A 13940-nucleotide genomic window follows, 5' to 3' on the forward strand; every position below is an offset into this window, starting at 1 on the left:
CCCCTGCGTGGGGCCCAGGAGCCAGGCCGGGGGCTCAGCGCTCCATCCCGAGACCACACAATGGGGGCTGTGTCTCTGGCCAGCAGCACAGACCAGACCAAGGTGGGAGGGGCCCCAGAGCCTCATTCTGCTCATCAGGGAAGGGGGGGCACCCAGCAGAGGTTTGCGGCTGCTGGGCTGCTGGCCAGGCTGGAGAATCCTCGCAGGCCAGGCTAGGCCCCGTGAAGGCTCAGCAGCCCCCAGGTCTTAAGGGTGGCTGGGGGTAGCCAGGACGATGTCCCTCCAAGTCGGCGGCCTGTCCCCACTGTGGGGAGCCGGCCCGCCTCCGGGAGCTGCAGTCAGTAAGCATCCCGGGCCCAGCACTCACGCCTGCCCCACTCTGCTGGACACCTGCATGCCAGTGCCCGTGCCCGTCTGGGCCAGGCCCAGGGCATCACCTTGTGGCACACCTTCGACAAGCCTGGAGTCACCAGCCAGGCACGCGGCCCTGGCCAGGGCCACCCTGTCATCCCTGATGGGAGTGGGGCGCAGAGCTCAGACCGCTGGCATCACTCACGAACCTGCCCGCGGCAGGTGCCTCTTCAGGCAGGTACCTACCCACCCACCTAGCTGGCTGGCTCTGCAGCCCCACGCCAGCCACAATCTACTGGACCACAGGCACCTGGTGGGCTGGTGGGGGCACGGCCCCACCCGTGACACATCCTGGTCTCTTCAGCATACCATGTCCCCCTGCCCACCCAGTACTCGGGCCATGGCAGTGGGGAGGTGGTGCCAGGCTTGGGAGGGACGCTCCTGGAGCGCCCACCACACGCCTGCTGTGCCACAGGGCCCAGCTGCCAGGAGAGCAGGGCCGTAGAAGCTGCCAGTCTCCCAAACCCTGGACACCGTTTGCGAGGGGTCGATCCGGCAGGCGGCAGTCCATCCCAGCGGCCCACGCTGCCCACCCGCTAGTGCCCTGGTTCTCGAGGGCGTGGGCCGTGGGAGGCCCAGCGCCCCCAGCCTCCGACCCCCTCCCCCCGCCCCTCCTCCCCACCCCGCGCCCCCAACCGCCGCCGGCCCCGCTGGGAGGGGCGTCCCCGCCACGTTGCGCGCTCGCCGCCGCCTTTGTTCCAGGCCGGCCAATCCCGCCTCCAGCGGCCCCAGCTGCCCGGTCCCCGCGCGGCCCCGCGCGGCCCCACCGCCTGCCCTGCCCTACCCACCTGGAGTAGAGGCGCCGGGCAGGGCCGAGCAGCTCGTCAGCGGCGGGCGGGGCCGGACCCGCCATGGGGCCGAGGGCGCCGAGAGCCGGGGGCCGCGCACCCCACGCTCGCGCCGCTCGCGCCGCCCCGCGCCGCCCCGCGCCGGTCCGCGGTCCGCTCTCCGCTGTCCACCGCCCGCCAGCCGTCCGTCCGTCCGCGCGGGCGGGAGGCGCCGAGGAAGTGATGTGCGCGGCGCCGCCCCTCCCGCCGTGGCCGTGATGTCACCGCCGCCCGAGGGGGAGGGGGCGCGGGCCGAGCCGCCGGTCCCTCCCCCCGTCCGCGCGGTGGGGGGAGGGGAGAAAGCCGGGGTCGGGGGGGGGCGGCCCGCGGCGGGGGAAGGGGCGGAGCCTTTGAGCGTTCGGCTGGCAGAGGGCTCAGGAGGGTGCGACCCCAGCCCCCCAGGGTGAGTGCAGGAGAGGGGCCTGGCGCGGCATCGCTTCTGGGGGCTGCTGGGGCTTGCGAGGCCGTTTGCGTGGAGGCGCAGCGCTGCTGGCCTCGTCACCCCCGTTTCTTCCCCCCGTTGGAGGCCTGGCCTCCCGCCTTTGTTCGGCAAGTGACCTCTCGCCCCTTGGTGGTTCTCTGCCTCTCCTCCAGTCCAGCCCTAGCGTGCCAGAGCCCGTCTCCAAACTGGCAGTGGGGTGCAGGCCCCGGGGATGCCCCTCTAGCTGCTATAGCGAGTCTGTCCCCCATGTGAATTCGTCCGTGTGGGAGGATGGAAAAGCATTTACCTAGGTATGTGTGTGGCCTGGCCCCAGAAGCCACGGATCCTGAGAGCACGCCCCCCTCCCCCTCCCCGTTTCTCCCTTCTGAGACCTTGAGTTGCAGGGTCCCCCCTACCAACCTTGGCCTTCTCAGCTGTCTGTGAAATGGAGATGGCTGAAAACTTGGAAGGATGCAGGTAGAGCAGCCGGGCCGGGCCCACCCACCCGAGTCGAGTATCCCAGTGCCAGGCCACCTCCTCCCCTGCGAATTCCCGGGAGCCCTGGTGGCCCTGACCGGTGATGTGGCCTCAGCTCCACCCCTGACTGCCCTAGGGTCTCACTGGTTCTGTCCTGCTCCCCTTCTCAGCCTCAGCCGCCCTCCCCCCCCACCATGCAGCCAGAAGACTCCAAATCCTGGAGAAGTTGCTGTGACCGAGTGGGACAGGGACAAGTCTGGGGGCAGGAAATGGGTTACTTTCCCCGGGAGCACGCTGGCGCCTATCCGGAGAGCTGCCCCAAGGTCAGGAAAATGCCATGGCCACGCCAGCCAGACCCTCGGCGGAGCGCAGACCCCAGGACGCCGGCTTCAGGCAAAGGCAAAGGCCGTGAAAATAAACACGAGGTAGAAAAGGACAGTTGGCCCCGAGCTGGTTTGTTTTTCCTGCGGAAGAGGCAGCGGGGATGGAACCATCTGTGCCCAGAGCACGGCGGCGGCGGCTTGGCCCACTCACCCTCCCCCGATGACCACAGGGGCTGGGCAAGGCCTTGCTCTTGGCCGCGGCCGCGGCCGCCGGCTGGCCCCTGCAGGGTGGGTGGTGCAGTGGGTAGGAGCACCACCCTCATTTACGGCAGCCCCAGGCCTGCGTCCTTGGGGAACCCCTGAGCTGGCAACAGTGTCAGGGCAGGGGCTGCTGTGGGCCCCGCCTGTTCCAGGCCTAAGCTCAGTGTTGCCAGGAGGCCGCTGTTGTGAGCCCCCTGCGGGTCCCCTGGGTCTGCGGCCGGGTGCCTCATGCCAGGAAGGCCACCCTCATAGTGATGTGACGTGAATGGTGGAGTGAGGGAGCGATTCCTGGCCCCAGAGTGGTCCTGCAGGGAAGGCATCTTCTTGCTTCCTTCCTGCGAGCAGGGATACTGGGTAGCTCAGGTCTCAACTTTCTATCAGAGCTTCCCGGGGGAGCTAGAATCCTCTTGGGGGTGCTGGGCAGTGAGCTGGCCAAGGGCTCCGGCTCTGAGTTAGGCCATCCCCACCCCCACCCCGCTGCGTGCCTGGTACAAGTGGCTCTCCCTGTCCGAGCCTGGGTTCTGCCATCTGTAAATAGGGTTCAGCAGCTCCGTCCTGCAGGGGTTGGGAAGGATTGTGGGGTCTGGACAGTGATGGTCACTGTGCCTGGCACACAGTAAGAGCTCAGGGAATGCCGACTGCTGGGACCATGCTGCCCGTGCCAGGGCACCTGGCCCCACTGGACCCCTGCAGGCAGTCCTCGCCACACGGCACAGAGGTGTGTCTTCTTCCATCCAGAGACCCGATTGTCTGCCATCGAGAGGACCCACAAAGGAGAGTGGAACGTGGGCAGGCACCAGGCCCAACAGGCATTGCCCACGTGGCCACCCCGTCTTGAGACCAGGCGTGGCTCGGCTCCACGGAGGGCAGGGGGCTGCCAGGTGACAGGTCTTGGGGGGCAGGAGCTCCTGGGGGCACCGACCCTCCATCACCACCTGCCCCTGCGGGCGCTGCACCCATCTCGCCCCACCATCCACTCTGCTCACCCTCCCGGTTGCTCATCCCACCCCCCCGCAGCCTACAGGTGCAGAGACCTGCTGCCCTCAAACACCTGGGCTCTGTGCATTCTGTCGTGTAAACTCGCCTGTGACACTCGGCGCACCAGCCCAGGCAGAGTGCTTCCTCAGGAGGCTGTGAGCACAGCCTAACAGTCCTCATTGCCGAAGGAGCATCGGAGGGAAGAAAAGCAATTTCGCACCTGGATCCTCCTTCTAGGCGCAGTCGACAGGGAGCAGGGAGGGGCTGCGACGGGCGGGTGCAGGCAGTGATGCTGGACCTGGTCCCAAGAGGCACCACCTCTCGTGAGCCGGCCCACCGCACTCAGAGTGCCAAGGGTTTAGTGTCAGCACACCCAGGGCCCTGCTCCTGGCGGCCGTCAACAGTGCCACCTCCAGCTGGGGGCACCTGCCGCATGCCCGCCCGCCATCACTCACCCTCCCTGGCGTCCTGCCCACGCCCTTCCCATTGACGAGCAGCCAGGGCCGTGATGCCCCTGGTGGCAGGGCTGGGCCTCGGGGGAGCTGAGGTCAAGCCCTGATTTCCTAACTTGCGCCTTCCTGGTTCTGTCCCCTGGAGAGGCCAGTGAGAGATGACAGTGGACAGTTGCAGGGTTGTGGCTGAGCCCTTGGGAGTGGAGAGGCCTGGGCGCCTGCAGAGAGGTGGTCACTCAAGGCTGTCACGGACCCCAGATGAGGACCAGACTGGGGGAAGGTGACCGGGCTACCCGGAGCCATCCCGGGGACAAAGAACCAGCACCCGGGCTTCGACAGGATGTTCGACCTCTGAGACCCACCCAGGCATCTGCCGGGGCCGGCGGGAGATGGGGATGTCCTGGTGGCCGTGACAGCTCCCAGACAACGGCCTCCCAGACCCCGCCTCCTCCTACCCACACCTCCCGGGGCCCCCTCCCCTGCTCCTGCAGGGCCCAGTGGGGCTGGGATCACCACCAGGTACCACTGGCCGAGGCGCCTTACCTGGACCTGAGGAAAGAGGTAGACAGAGAGAGGAGAGACCCAAACACACAGGTGCGTGCACACACATGCTCGCACATATGTGCTTAAGTAAAAAGAACACTCATTTTCACCACCATTTCTAAAAATCTCATTTCCCCCGGGCTGCCCTGGTGGCGCAGTGGTTGAGGGCCCGCCTGCCGATGCAGGGGACACGGGTTCGTGCCCCGGTCCAGGAAGATCCCACATGCCGCGGAGCGGCTGGGCCCGTGAGCCATGGCCGCTGAGCCTGCGCGTCCGGAGCCTGTGCTCCACAACAGGAGAGGCCACAACAGTGAGAGGCCCGCGTACCGGAAAAAAAAAAAAAAATCTCATTACCCTGAGAAAGCGCTCCTTCTTCTGCACAGTTTTAGGGCATGTGCCCCCCATTGCCCTAAGGCCCCTAAGACATCACCCACAGCCCCTTGGGGCCTCAAAGTCCCTGGAGAGTGGGGGCTGCAGGGTGGACAGCGGGTGTTGCAGGAAGCCTGGAAGGAAACGGTCTGTCCACCCACGGGGTCCTGAGCACCTCGCTGGGAGATGAAACACATCCAGGAAATGGCTGGAGGTGTGCGTGAGGCTGTACGCCACCGTGTCATCGAATGACACCTGGCCATGCGGCGTTCCTGGGCCTCTGGCTGGCAGCTGCCTGTCACCCAGTTTATGCCCCCAGGGCCTGTGGGGAGGAAGCAGGTGCCCATGAAACAGACCCGCGCTCACTTGTCCATGGCGGGGCTCGTCCTTGGCCTGTGTGATGGAAACCCCTGCCCCTGCCTGTCTGTGCCCCCAGGCCTGTGAGTGCTGGAGAGAGGGAGAGAGACAGAGACAGAGAGGGAGAGACAGACACAGAGAGAGGGAGAGACAGACAGAGACAGAGAGAGAAGGAGAGAGACAGAAAGAGGAGAGTGTATCTGGGCTCCAGGCTCCTGGGTGGCTCCAAGCCCCCCAGGCCTTGGGTGTGGGATGGGAGAGGGAAACTTTTTTTTTTTTTTTTGGTGATACGCGGGCCTCTCACTGTTGTGGCCTCTCCCGTTGCGGAGCACAGGCTCCGGACGCGCAGGCTCAGCGGCCGTGGCTCACGGGCCCAGCCGCTCCGCGGCATGTGGGATCCTCCCGGACCGGGGCACGAACCCGCGTCCCCTGCATCGGCAGGCGGACTCCCAACCACTGCACCACCAGGGAAGCCCGGGAGGGAACCTTTTAACAACAGCCTAAACCAAACAAGTAGGAAGGCCAATCTGCTGATCCAAGTAAATACTAGGAGGCCCCCCAGGCAAAGAGAAAATGCGGTGGGTTTCTGCCTTTTGGGGGTTCTCTGCCCACTGGCAGCTCCCCATTCCAGGAGTGTGATGCTGGATCGTGGACCCAGACCCTCTGGGGAGAGAAGCCAGGCCATGCTGTGGTTAAGAGCCAGATGCCTGGGTTCACATTTCAACCCAGGCAAGTTCTGTCTCTCTGACACTTACCTCCCGGGCTCGCTGGGAGGCTGGACCCGTGGCGACTGTGACAGGAGGCACAGTAAGTTGCTGGTTAAACTACCTGATGGGGCGTGGGCCTCTCTCGTAGTCTCCTAGGGCTGCTGTAACAAATGACCACACCTGGCTGGCTTCAAATGACAGAAATTTGTTCTCTCTCAGCTCTGGAAGCCAGAAGAATCTAGGTGCTGGTGGGGTCCCGCTCTGTCTGGAGGGTCCAGCAGGAGTCCTTCCTGCCTCTTCCAACTTCTGGGGCTCCAGGTGTCCCGTGGCTTGTGGCCAAATCACTCCCATCTCTGCCTCTGTCTTCGTGAGCTCTCCCCTCTTCTCCCTGTGTCTCTCCTCTCGGTCTATGTTTTCTCTCCTCCTGAAAGGACTTGCTTCGGGTTTAGGACCCACCCTAACTGGGGATGATCTCATCTCAAGAGCCTTAATTTAATTTCATTTGCAATCACCCTTTTTCCCAAATGAGGTCGCACTTACCACTGTAGGTGGATGTCTCTTTGGGGACCACCATTCACCCCGCTACACCCAGTTCTCAGTGTGCACTGACAAGGGCTGCTACGTAACTTGGATCACGTAGCACAGGTGGTTTTGTAGCCTTCTGCTCCCAATTAACATTAAAAAAATTTTTTTTTGGCCACAGCTGCACAGCATGCAGGACCTTAGTTCCCCTGACCGGGGATCAAGCCGTGCCCCCTGCAGTGGAAGCGCAGAGTCTTCACCACTGGACCGCCAGGGAAGTCCCTGCCCATTAACATTGCATTGTGAGCACTACCTGGACGTCACAGACACAACTGGGGGTGGAGGCTGCGTGACAGTCACCTTATAGACGTGTCCCTGCTGTGTACCAGGTCCTTCCTGGTGGGCAGGAGGCTGGGCAGAGCACCGGCGTGCTCCAGGTGGGCAAGGCGCAGCTGGGATCGCTGAGCTCCTGGCGTGGGGCTGACACACAGATGCTCGCTGACTGATGGCAAGTCCTCTCTGCGTTTAGACGCCCCCGTTCATCTAGAGCGTAGGGCAAGTGTGGGGCTTGGGACACGGCAGGGCTACTCACGAGCTGGGGCCCCAGCCCTTCTCTGGGCCTCCCTGTTCTCTCTCAAATGGGAGCCTGGTGAATGAGGTCCTGCCTGCGAAGCCCTTGGCGTAGCCCTGGAGCACAGCAGACATGAGACTCATGTGTGGGACCGATGGGCCGAGAGTTTGCCTGCCCCTCTGGGACAGGTGCTCCATTTGACAACAAGGCCAGAGGGAGCACAGGTGCCTCTGGGGCCACCAGGCTGAGGGACAGGAGCAGGCCTGCTGGCTGGGAACCTGGAAAAACAGCTGGAACTTGAGGAAGGTCCCTGAGCCCTGGGCCCTGCAGCAGGGGCCTCCTCCCTCCAGTACCCCTCCCCTCGTTCTCATTGCCCCTAGCCTCGGCCCCTGAGCACTGGGTGCTCAGCACCTGTGTGCCACCTGCCACACCGGGGGTGTGGTCACAGAGCCTGGAGGACACCTGGTCCCCGGGACACCCACTCACCCCTGCGGGAGCCCCCCACACCTGCCTGAAGACCCTGCCCCCCGCCAGGTGTGGAGGAGACGAGGCCCCAGCCCCCAACCCTGCCCTGCCCTCAGACACCGTCACCCCCAGGCAGCCCGCCCCCAAGTCTGGGCTGGAGCTGCAGGAGTGCAGAGCCGTGTCAAGGGGACGGAGGGCACTCAGGGGGCGTGCGGCCACTTCCCGGGGGGGAGGGGAGGGCAGGGAAGGCAGAAGGCAGGGTGCCGAGCTCAGGGGTGCCCTGGACCGGGAAGCAGTGTTGGGAAGGCCTGGGGGTACGGACTCTGGGCACAGTGGGGAGGCGGCCAGCTGTTCAGCGCGCCCTGGGCCCTGGAAGCCCTACCACAGGGGTCCTCCAGAGGTGATACGCACCCCTTGCCCTTCCCCGCCGGCCCACGTCTGGACTTGCCTCCCGGGAGGCGTGAGGCACAAAGCAGGCGTGCAGAGCAGCTGCCTGCCTCAGTGGGGTCCCTGAGCAATGTCCATCTGTCCGTCTAGCAGCGATGAAGTGAAAGGAGAGCAGGAGAGTGGGACCCCACTCCTGCCAGCCTGGCCCACACACCCACGGGGGTCTCTTCCCTGAGCCTCTCTGCCCCGTGGTTCCCAGCCTAGGCAGCTGACGGTTGCCATGGAAACCCGGCGTCCTCCTCAGCGCCCTCTCCTGGCCCTCCGGCTCTGCCAGCAGCCTCCTCTCCCGGGCCTGTGTGGCCTCAGCCCAGGCTTACAAAGGGCGGGGTGGTAGGGGCCATTTTCATGGGTTGATCCTTCACAGTTGCCCTGGGACAAGGACAGTGGGTCCTTTCCCTAATTTCCGAGTCATCTGGTCAGTCCCTTGGGGAGAGGGAAGGACCCTGGGGACGCTGAACCCTGAGGCCGTGCATGGTTTTCAGGTTGCCCTGGGTGTGGGGCCTCTGTGTCTGTGGTCCTAATTAATCCAGGGCCGATGGCTGAGGTGTACAGGGACGGCAGCCTTAATGGAGCAAAGCGCGTGAGGCCCTAGGGAGCCCCCAGTCGGGAGAGCACCTGACCACCTGCCCCTCCCTGTAGCTGGCACTGCCTTCCCTCCTTCAGACCGTGAATCTCCCAGGGTGGGAGCATGGGCGTTTCCCAACAGAGCTGTGTCTGGCCCCGGGCAGCTGAGAGGGAAAGCAGCAGGAAGGAAGCGGGGGCGGCGCCGGGGCCTCCCTCCCCAGATACAGGGCCCCAGGCCCCAGGGTCCCTGCAAGGCTGGTCAAAGCTCAGAATTAGGGCAAGGAGCCACTGTGAACCATCAAAAAGCCCCTTTGTGACCCAGTGGCCCGATTGGGCCCAGCTTGTGGTGGGCAGTCCCTGCCATGTCATGTCTGGAGCCTGGCCGGGTGTCTGTCTCAGGGCCCAGTAGGCATGTGTCTTAGTCAGGTCAAGGCGGGTAATAAAACACCACCAACTGGACAGCTTAAACGACAGACATTTATTTCTCACAGGCATGGAGGCTGGACATCCAAGATCAAGGCACCAGCAGATTTGGTTCCTGGTGAGGAATTTGGGGCTTGCAGACGGCCACCTTCTCGCTGTGTCCTCACGTAGCCTTTCCTCTGTGCGTGCACATGGGGGCCAGGAGACAGAGCGTAAGCTCTCTTGTGTTTCCTCTTATCAGGACACCAATCCTATCGGATCAGCCCCCCTTCCCCATGACCTTTAACGGTAATTACTTCCTTATTCCAAATACAGCCACACGGGGCCTTAGGGCTCAACATATGGATCTGGGAAGGACACAAACATTCAGGCCACAACAGGGTGAAACTTTCCCTCCGATGGTGTGGCCTCCACGCAGAGCCCGGGGCCTGGGCCATGACTCTCCCTCCCTCTGGGCTTGCCCCCAACCCCACAAGCCTTGCCCATCACAGATGCGGGCAATGCCAGCCTGCCTGCTGGGGGCCCTCTCCCGCTCCGGGTCGCCCTCCACGCCCTCCGGCGGCCTTCTGCGTCACCGGGGAAATGGCCGGAGCACATCCCTAGGCGTGGGCTGTGCTGCCTCCAGAACCCGAGGGGCTTGTGAGGCATGGCGCTTCCCTGTTACTGGCGGGAGGTGCAAGATGCAACCACCTGGCCTTTGCTTGGAGGGCACGCCCGGGGACGCCCGCCTCCCCTGGACCTCTAGAATGTTCACGGTGCGGCAGGCCTTGCAGTCCTTCCGGGTCCTGGCTGTTCCATCTGCTGCCGCTGGAGGCCGCCCTCTGGAGAGCGTGTGTCACCCCGCGTCTTGTCCGGCCGGCACAGCAGCATCGCGCCCCTGATGAGCTGGGTGCCTGTGGCTCAGGGCAGGGAGTCAGACACAGCCCCAGACAGACCTGCAGCAGGTGCCGTGTGCATCCCACGTAGAGAAGGCGGTCTGTCTCTGAAGGGGATGGAGGCTGCCACCACACCGCAGGGCCTCGTATCCCTGGGGCCACGTCACCATGCCCTGGAGGCTGTGGTCGGGCTCCACGACCTACTCGCTTTCAGCAGGGACTGGGCTGGAGAATGAAATGGAGGTACGCTGGGGACCAGCCCCCCGCATCCTTCGGCTCCTCCAGGAGGGCACCCGTCTCCCCCGCCCCCTCCCCTGGAGGTGATGCTGTTTTTGCTTTACTCTCTGGGCCATGGAGGGGAGACGTTTCATATCCTTAACCTTCCCACCATGATCACAACAATGGCTCTTACCCCACAGACCACGGATCCGACGTGGGGTTTGTGAATGCCACATCCGCAGACTGCGGAGGGTACCAGCAAGGGGTCTGTGACCCAGCGGACCCACTCTAAGCTGGACCGTGGACAGAACTCTGCTAACTGCCTCTCTGACGGGGTTCTCTGGGCATCCGTGTCAACCCTGGCCCTGTGTCCTGATGTCTGTACCATGTCTGCCATTCCCTTTCCCAGTGCAGCTACCCCAGGTGCCTCTGGGGAAGGCCTCTTACATTTGTCAGAGTAAATTAAGGACAGATGACTAAGAGGCGGAGGGTGGCTGCCCCGATAGAAATGCCACAGTCCCTGGCGTGGGTTTTGGCCGAGCCAGTTTTCAGACCTGGAACCCGTGGACTGAAGAGGTGGCCCGGCGGCCAGGAGAGTTGTCTCGATGTTTGCATTGACGCATTTCCTTTTAACAAAGAAAAAAATGAACGTGTTTTCAGTCGTGGTGCTTTTTGGATCTGAAGTCTGCATCTCAGAATTCAGCGGGAGGTGTTCTGCACAGGCTGGTGTGGCCGCTCAGGGCAGCGACCAGACAGCGGGACCCCCCAGGGGGGTGCCAAGCTCCTGCGGGCTGAGTCTGGACAGCGGATGCGCTGCTGCCGCCCCCTGGAAGTGTTGGGGTCTTTGTTGGTCGATGTGGGGTGGGGAGGATGTTCCAGAAACTAAGGGAGGAACTCGGCTCTTCTTAGGCTCCAGCCACCGTGTCCAGCCCTCAGGCCAGGGGGATTCTCCCCATCTCTCCGACAACGATGGACAAAGCCAAGCCATGCACACACCTGAGCCCATCCATCTTCGGGTGCCAGATACCTCCTGGCTCGTGGCGGCCGAGGCAGGTCCAGGCAGGGGTGCAGAGCTCCAGCACCACACCTACCGACGGCAGGGGTCGGCGCCCTACGGACCCTCTGGCCCAGGGTCCCAGCCACTATCAGTGTGGTGTTTCTTGGAGAGTCCAGCTCCAGTCCAAGGTGACCTTTCTCCCAGGACAGCATCCAGCAATTCCCCAGGGCCTGAGGGCCTGCTGCCCCCCATACCACCTCCAGGGGGAAGACATACCCCTGAGTATTTAAGAGGCCAGCCTGCTCTGAGTCTCCTTCCCTAAATCCAAACTTCCTGAACACCAAGAGGAGTTTCTTCGCAAAAGACTTTTTCTAGAGTTTTTTGGGAGAGGGACATAACTATGGGGGTGGGGTGGTGGCAGGAACAGCAAAGGCCTGGGAACAGTCCCCTGGCACCCCCGCAGGGGGCTGGCTCCCCCTCCATGACGGGGACGGGGCGCCACCTGCCGGTGTGGCCCCATGGCCAGCTAAGTCGGCAGCTGGGAAGACTGGATGTTTACCGGGCAGCCCCCAGGACCCCTGAGCACCCACCCTGCCCCCCTCCCCCGCAGGCCTGTGGTTGGAGCTGGATGGGGGGACACGGGGCGGGGGGGACAGCACGCCCTTCCCCACACTCACCAGCACCCTAGGTTGGAAAGCCAGTGTAAGGGCCACGGGAAAGCGCCACCTTCCATCGCTCGGCCGAGGCCGCCACGCCGACCCCGAGGACGCGAGGGGCTTTCTGGTTTGTGAGTTCCGTGTAACTAGACTGCGCGGCGCTCTGTGCCTGCACACACGTCACCCCCCAACACACACACACACCGCCTGCCCGGTATCCACGCCTGGAGGGCTGCTCTGGAGGCGTGAGCTGTCCCAGTGACCCACGCCTCATGTCCTGTGTCAGAAGGGATGGCACTCGTCCACCTCCAGGCCCCCTGCTTCCAGCCCCCCAGAGCCCCGGTGCGGGGTGCGGGTTCTGGGGAGGAGGGCGAGAGCGGGGCTCTGGGCAGCTCCGCGTGCGGTAGGGAGAGTGCCCCATGTGTGTACCTCCGCCCGGGTGGGGCGATGGTGCAGGTGAGGCCCCTGGCGCCTGGCACGGGTCCTGCAGGCTCCCAGCAGCCTGGAGGAGGAGCCCGCACCGTCAGAGGGACGCCCGGGGTTTCTTTGGCAACGTCGGGGCGGGCCTCTCCCCGCCTGACCTTCCCGGACCTGGAGGCCTGGGCGCCCGGGTCCCTGCGCTCTGCTTGCCGCTGGCCTTTGAGCCATGGCTGCTGCCCCGCACCCTCCCACGGACGGGGAGGCCTGGAGCCTTCCAGCAGGTGAGTCCTCTGGGGCCTCCCCAGGCCTGCCTGGCCTCCCCAGGCACTTCCTGCCGTGGGCTTGGGAGCGCAGACCAGTCACCCCTCCTCCGCCCTGCCCCCCTTGGGAGGGGTCTTCCTGTCTGAGGGCTCCCTCTGAGGACTTGGGACCTCCTGGGGGCAAAGCCATGCTGGGTGTGTCATGTCCCCAGGCTCCTTTCCCAGGGCTGCCAGGTGCTCCTAATTTGGGGGGCCAGGTTACCTGGGGGACATACTGCGCACGCGCACGCGCGCGCGCGTTATGTTGTTTGTGTGTTTCTGTGTGTGTGGTGTATCTATGTCTGTGTAATTTGTGTGTGTAGTGTGTGTGTGTGTGCAAGACAGGTATCAAAGTGGAAGCGTGTGCCTCTGAGCAGCAGGGCGCAAGTGCCCAGGTGCCCTTGCCATCTGCACATCACTTCCTCGATGTGCCTGGAGCCTGGGTCAGCCTTGGGACGGCTTCCTCTGGCCTCTCAGCCCCTGTGCCCCTTGGGCCCCGGCTGACTTGTGTCTTCTGGGCGAGGTCTGCTCCGCTGGAGACCTCCCTGGGTGCTGTCTCTCCAGGCCCTGAAGACCCCCGACCCCCCGCTTCTGACCCTGCCGGGCCCAGGATATTAGACTGGGGCTGAACCCGAGGAGGGGAGCTGGACTCCTCCCACAGGACCGTGGGCGGGACAGCTGAGATGGGATCCCCACGCCACGCCCCACCCCGACCGTGCTGGGGGCTCCCGAAGCCAAAGGCATCTATCTGCACACAGGCCACCCCCACCCCCCAGCGGTCCCCACCCCGTGGGGGAAAGAGGGACGGGGCCCCACTCACGGGGGGTGAGGGGACTTTCCCAGAGCGGCATCAGGCCGGCACAAGCGGGGGGGGGGTGGTGGTGGTCAGGACAGGTAGCTGCGCGCGCCACACCCGCCGGAGGGGCCTCGGCCTCAGGGGCCTGCAGCTCTGGGCTCAGCTGCAGCGCTGCCAGGTGGGCGAGCCTGCATGGGGGCTGCGCACTGCCGCTCGCGGCCACCCAGCTGCAGCCCAGAGCCAAGCCCAGTGGCCGCCGCAGCCGGGCAGGGCGGCAGGAGCTGGGGCCCTGGGCAGGGAGGCGCTGGGTTTGTTTTCAAGTTCACCACGCACTTGTTTTCATGATTCTGCTTTCATCGCCAGTAGAGGGTTTAAACTGACGGCGCGTCATGTCTACGACGCGGCTTCTTCCTGGAGGAGGAGGTCTCCTTGACCCCCGGGGGCAGCTTAGTCCCTGCTAAAGGGAACAGAGGGCCACCAGTTCCTGCCGTCAGGAGAAACTTCCTGCGTCTAAGCTGCTGCTTCTGCTCGCTCGGAACGAGGGCTGGAGAGTCCAGCGG

The 13940-nt window shown here is 64.4% G+C and overlaps 1 protein-coding gene across 1 annotated transcript in view; it reads right to left on the reverse strand.

The window, feature by feature from the left end:
* The window catches only part of GPSM1 (G protein signaling modulator 1), a 29194-nt gene extending 27820 nt beyond the window's left edge, over positions 1-1374 (reverse strand). Inside the window, exon 1 of the mRNA XM_030838283.3 lies at positions 1200-1374. Within this exon, the coding sequence (XP_030694143.2) occupies positions 1200-1264 (65 nt within the window). The 5' untranslated portion in view covers positions 1265-1374. The remainder of the gene's footprint in view (positions 1-1199) is intronic.
* Positions 1375-13940: the final 12566 nt, after the last annotated feature.

The sequence above is a fragment of the Globicephala melas genome, chromosome 6 (assembly GCF_963455315.2).
Source record: "Globicephala melas chromosome 6, mGloMel1.2, whole genome shotgun sequence".
Taxonomy (NCBI): domain Eukaryota; kingdom Metazoa; phylum Chordata; class Mammalia; order Artiodactyla; family Delphinidae; genus Globicephala; species Globicephala melas.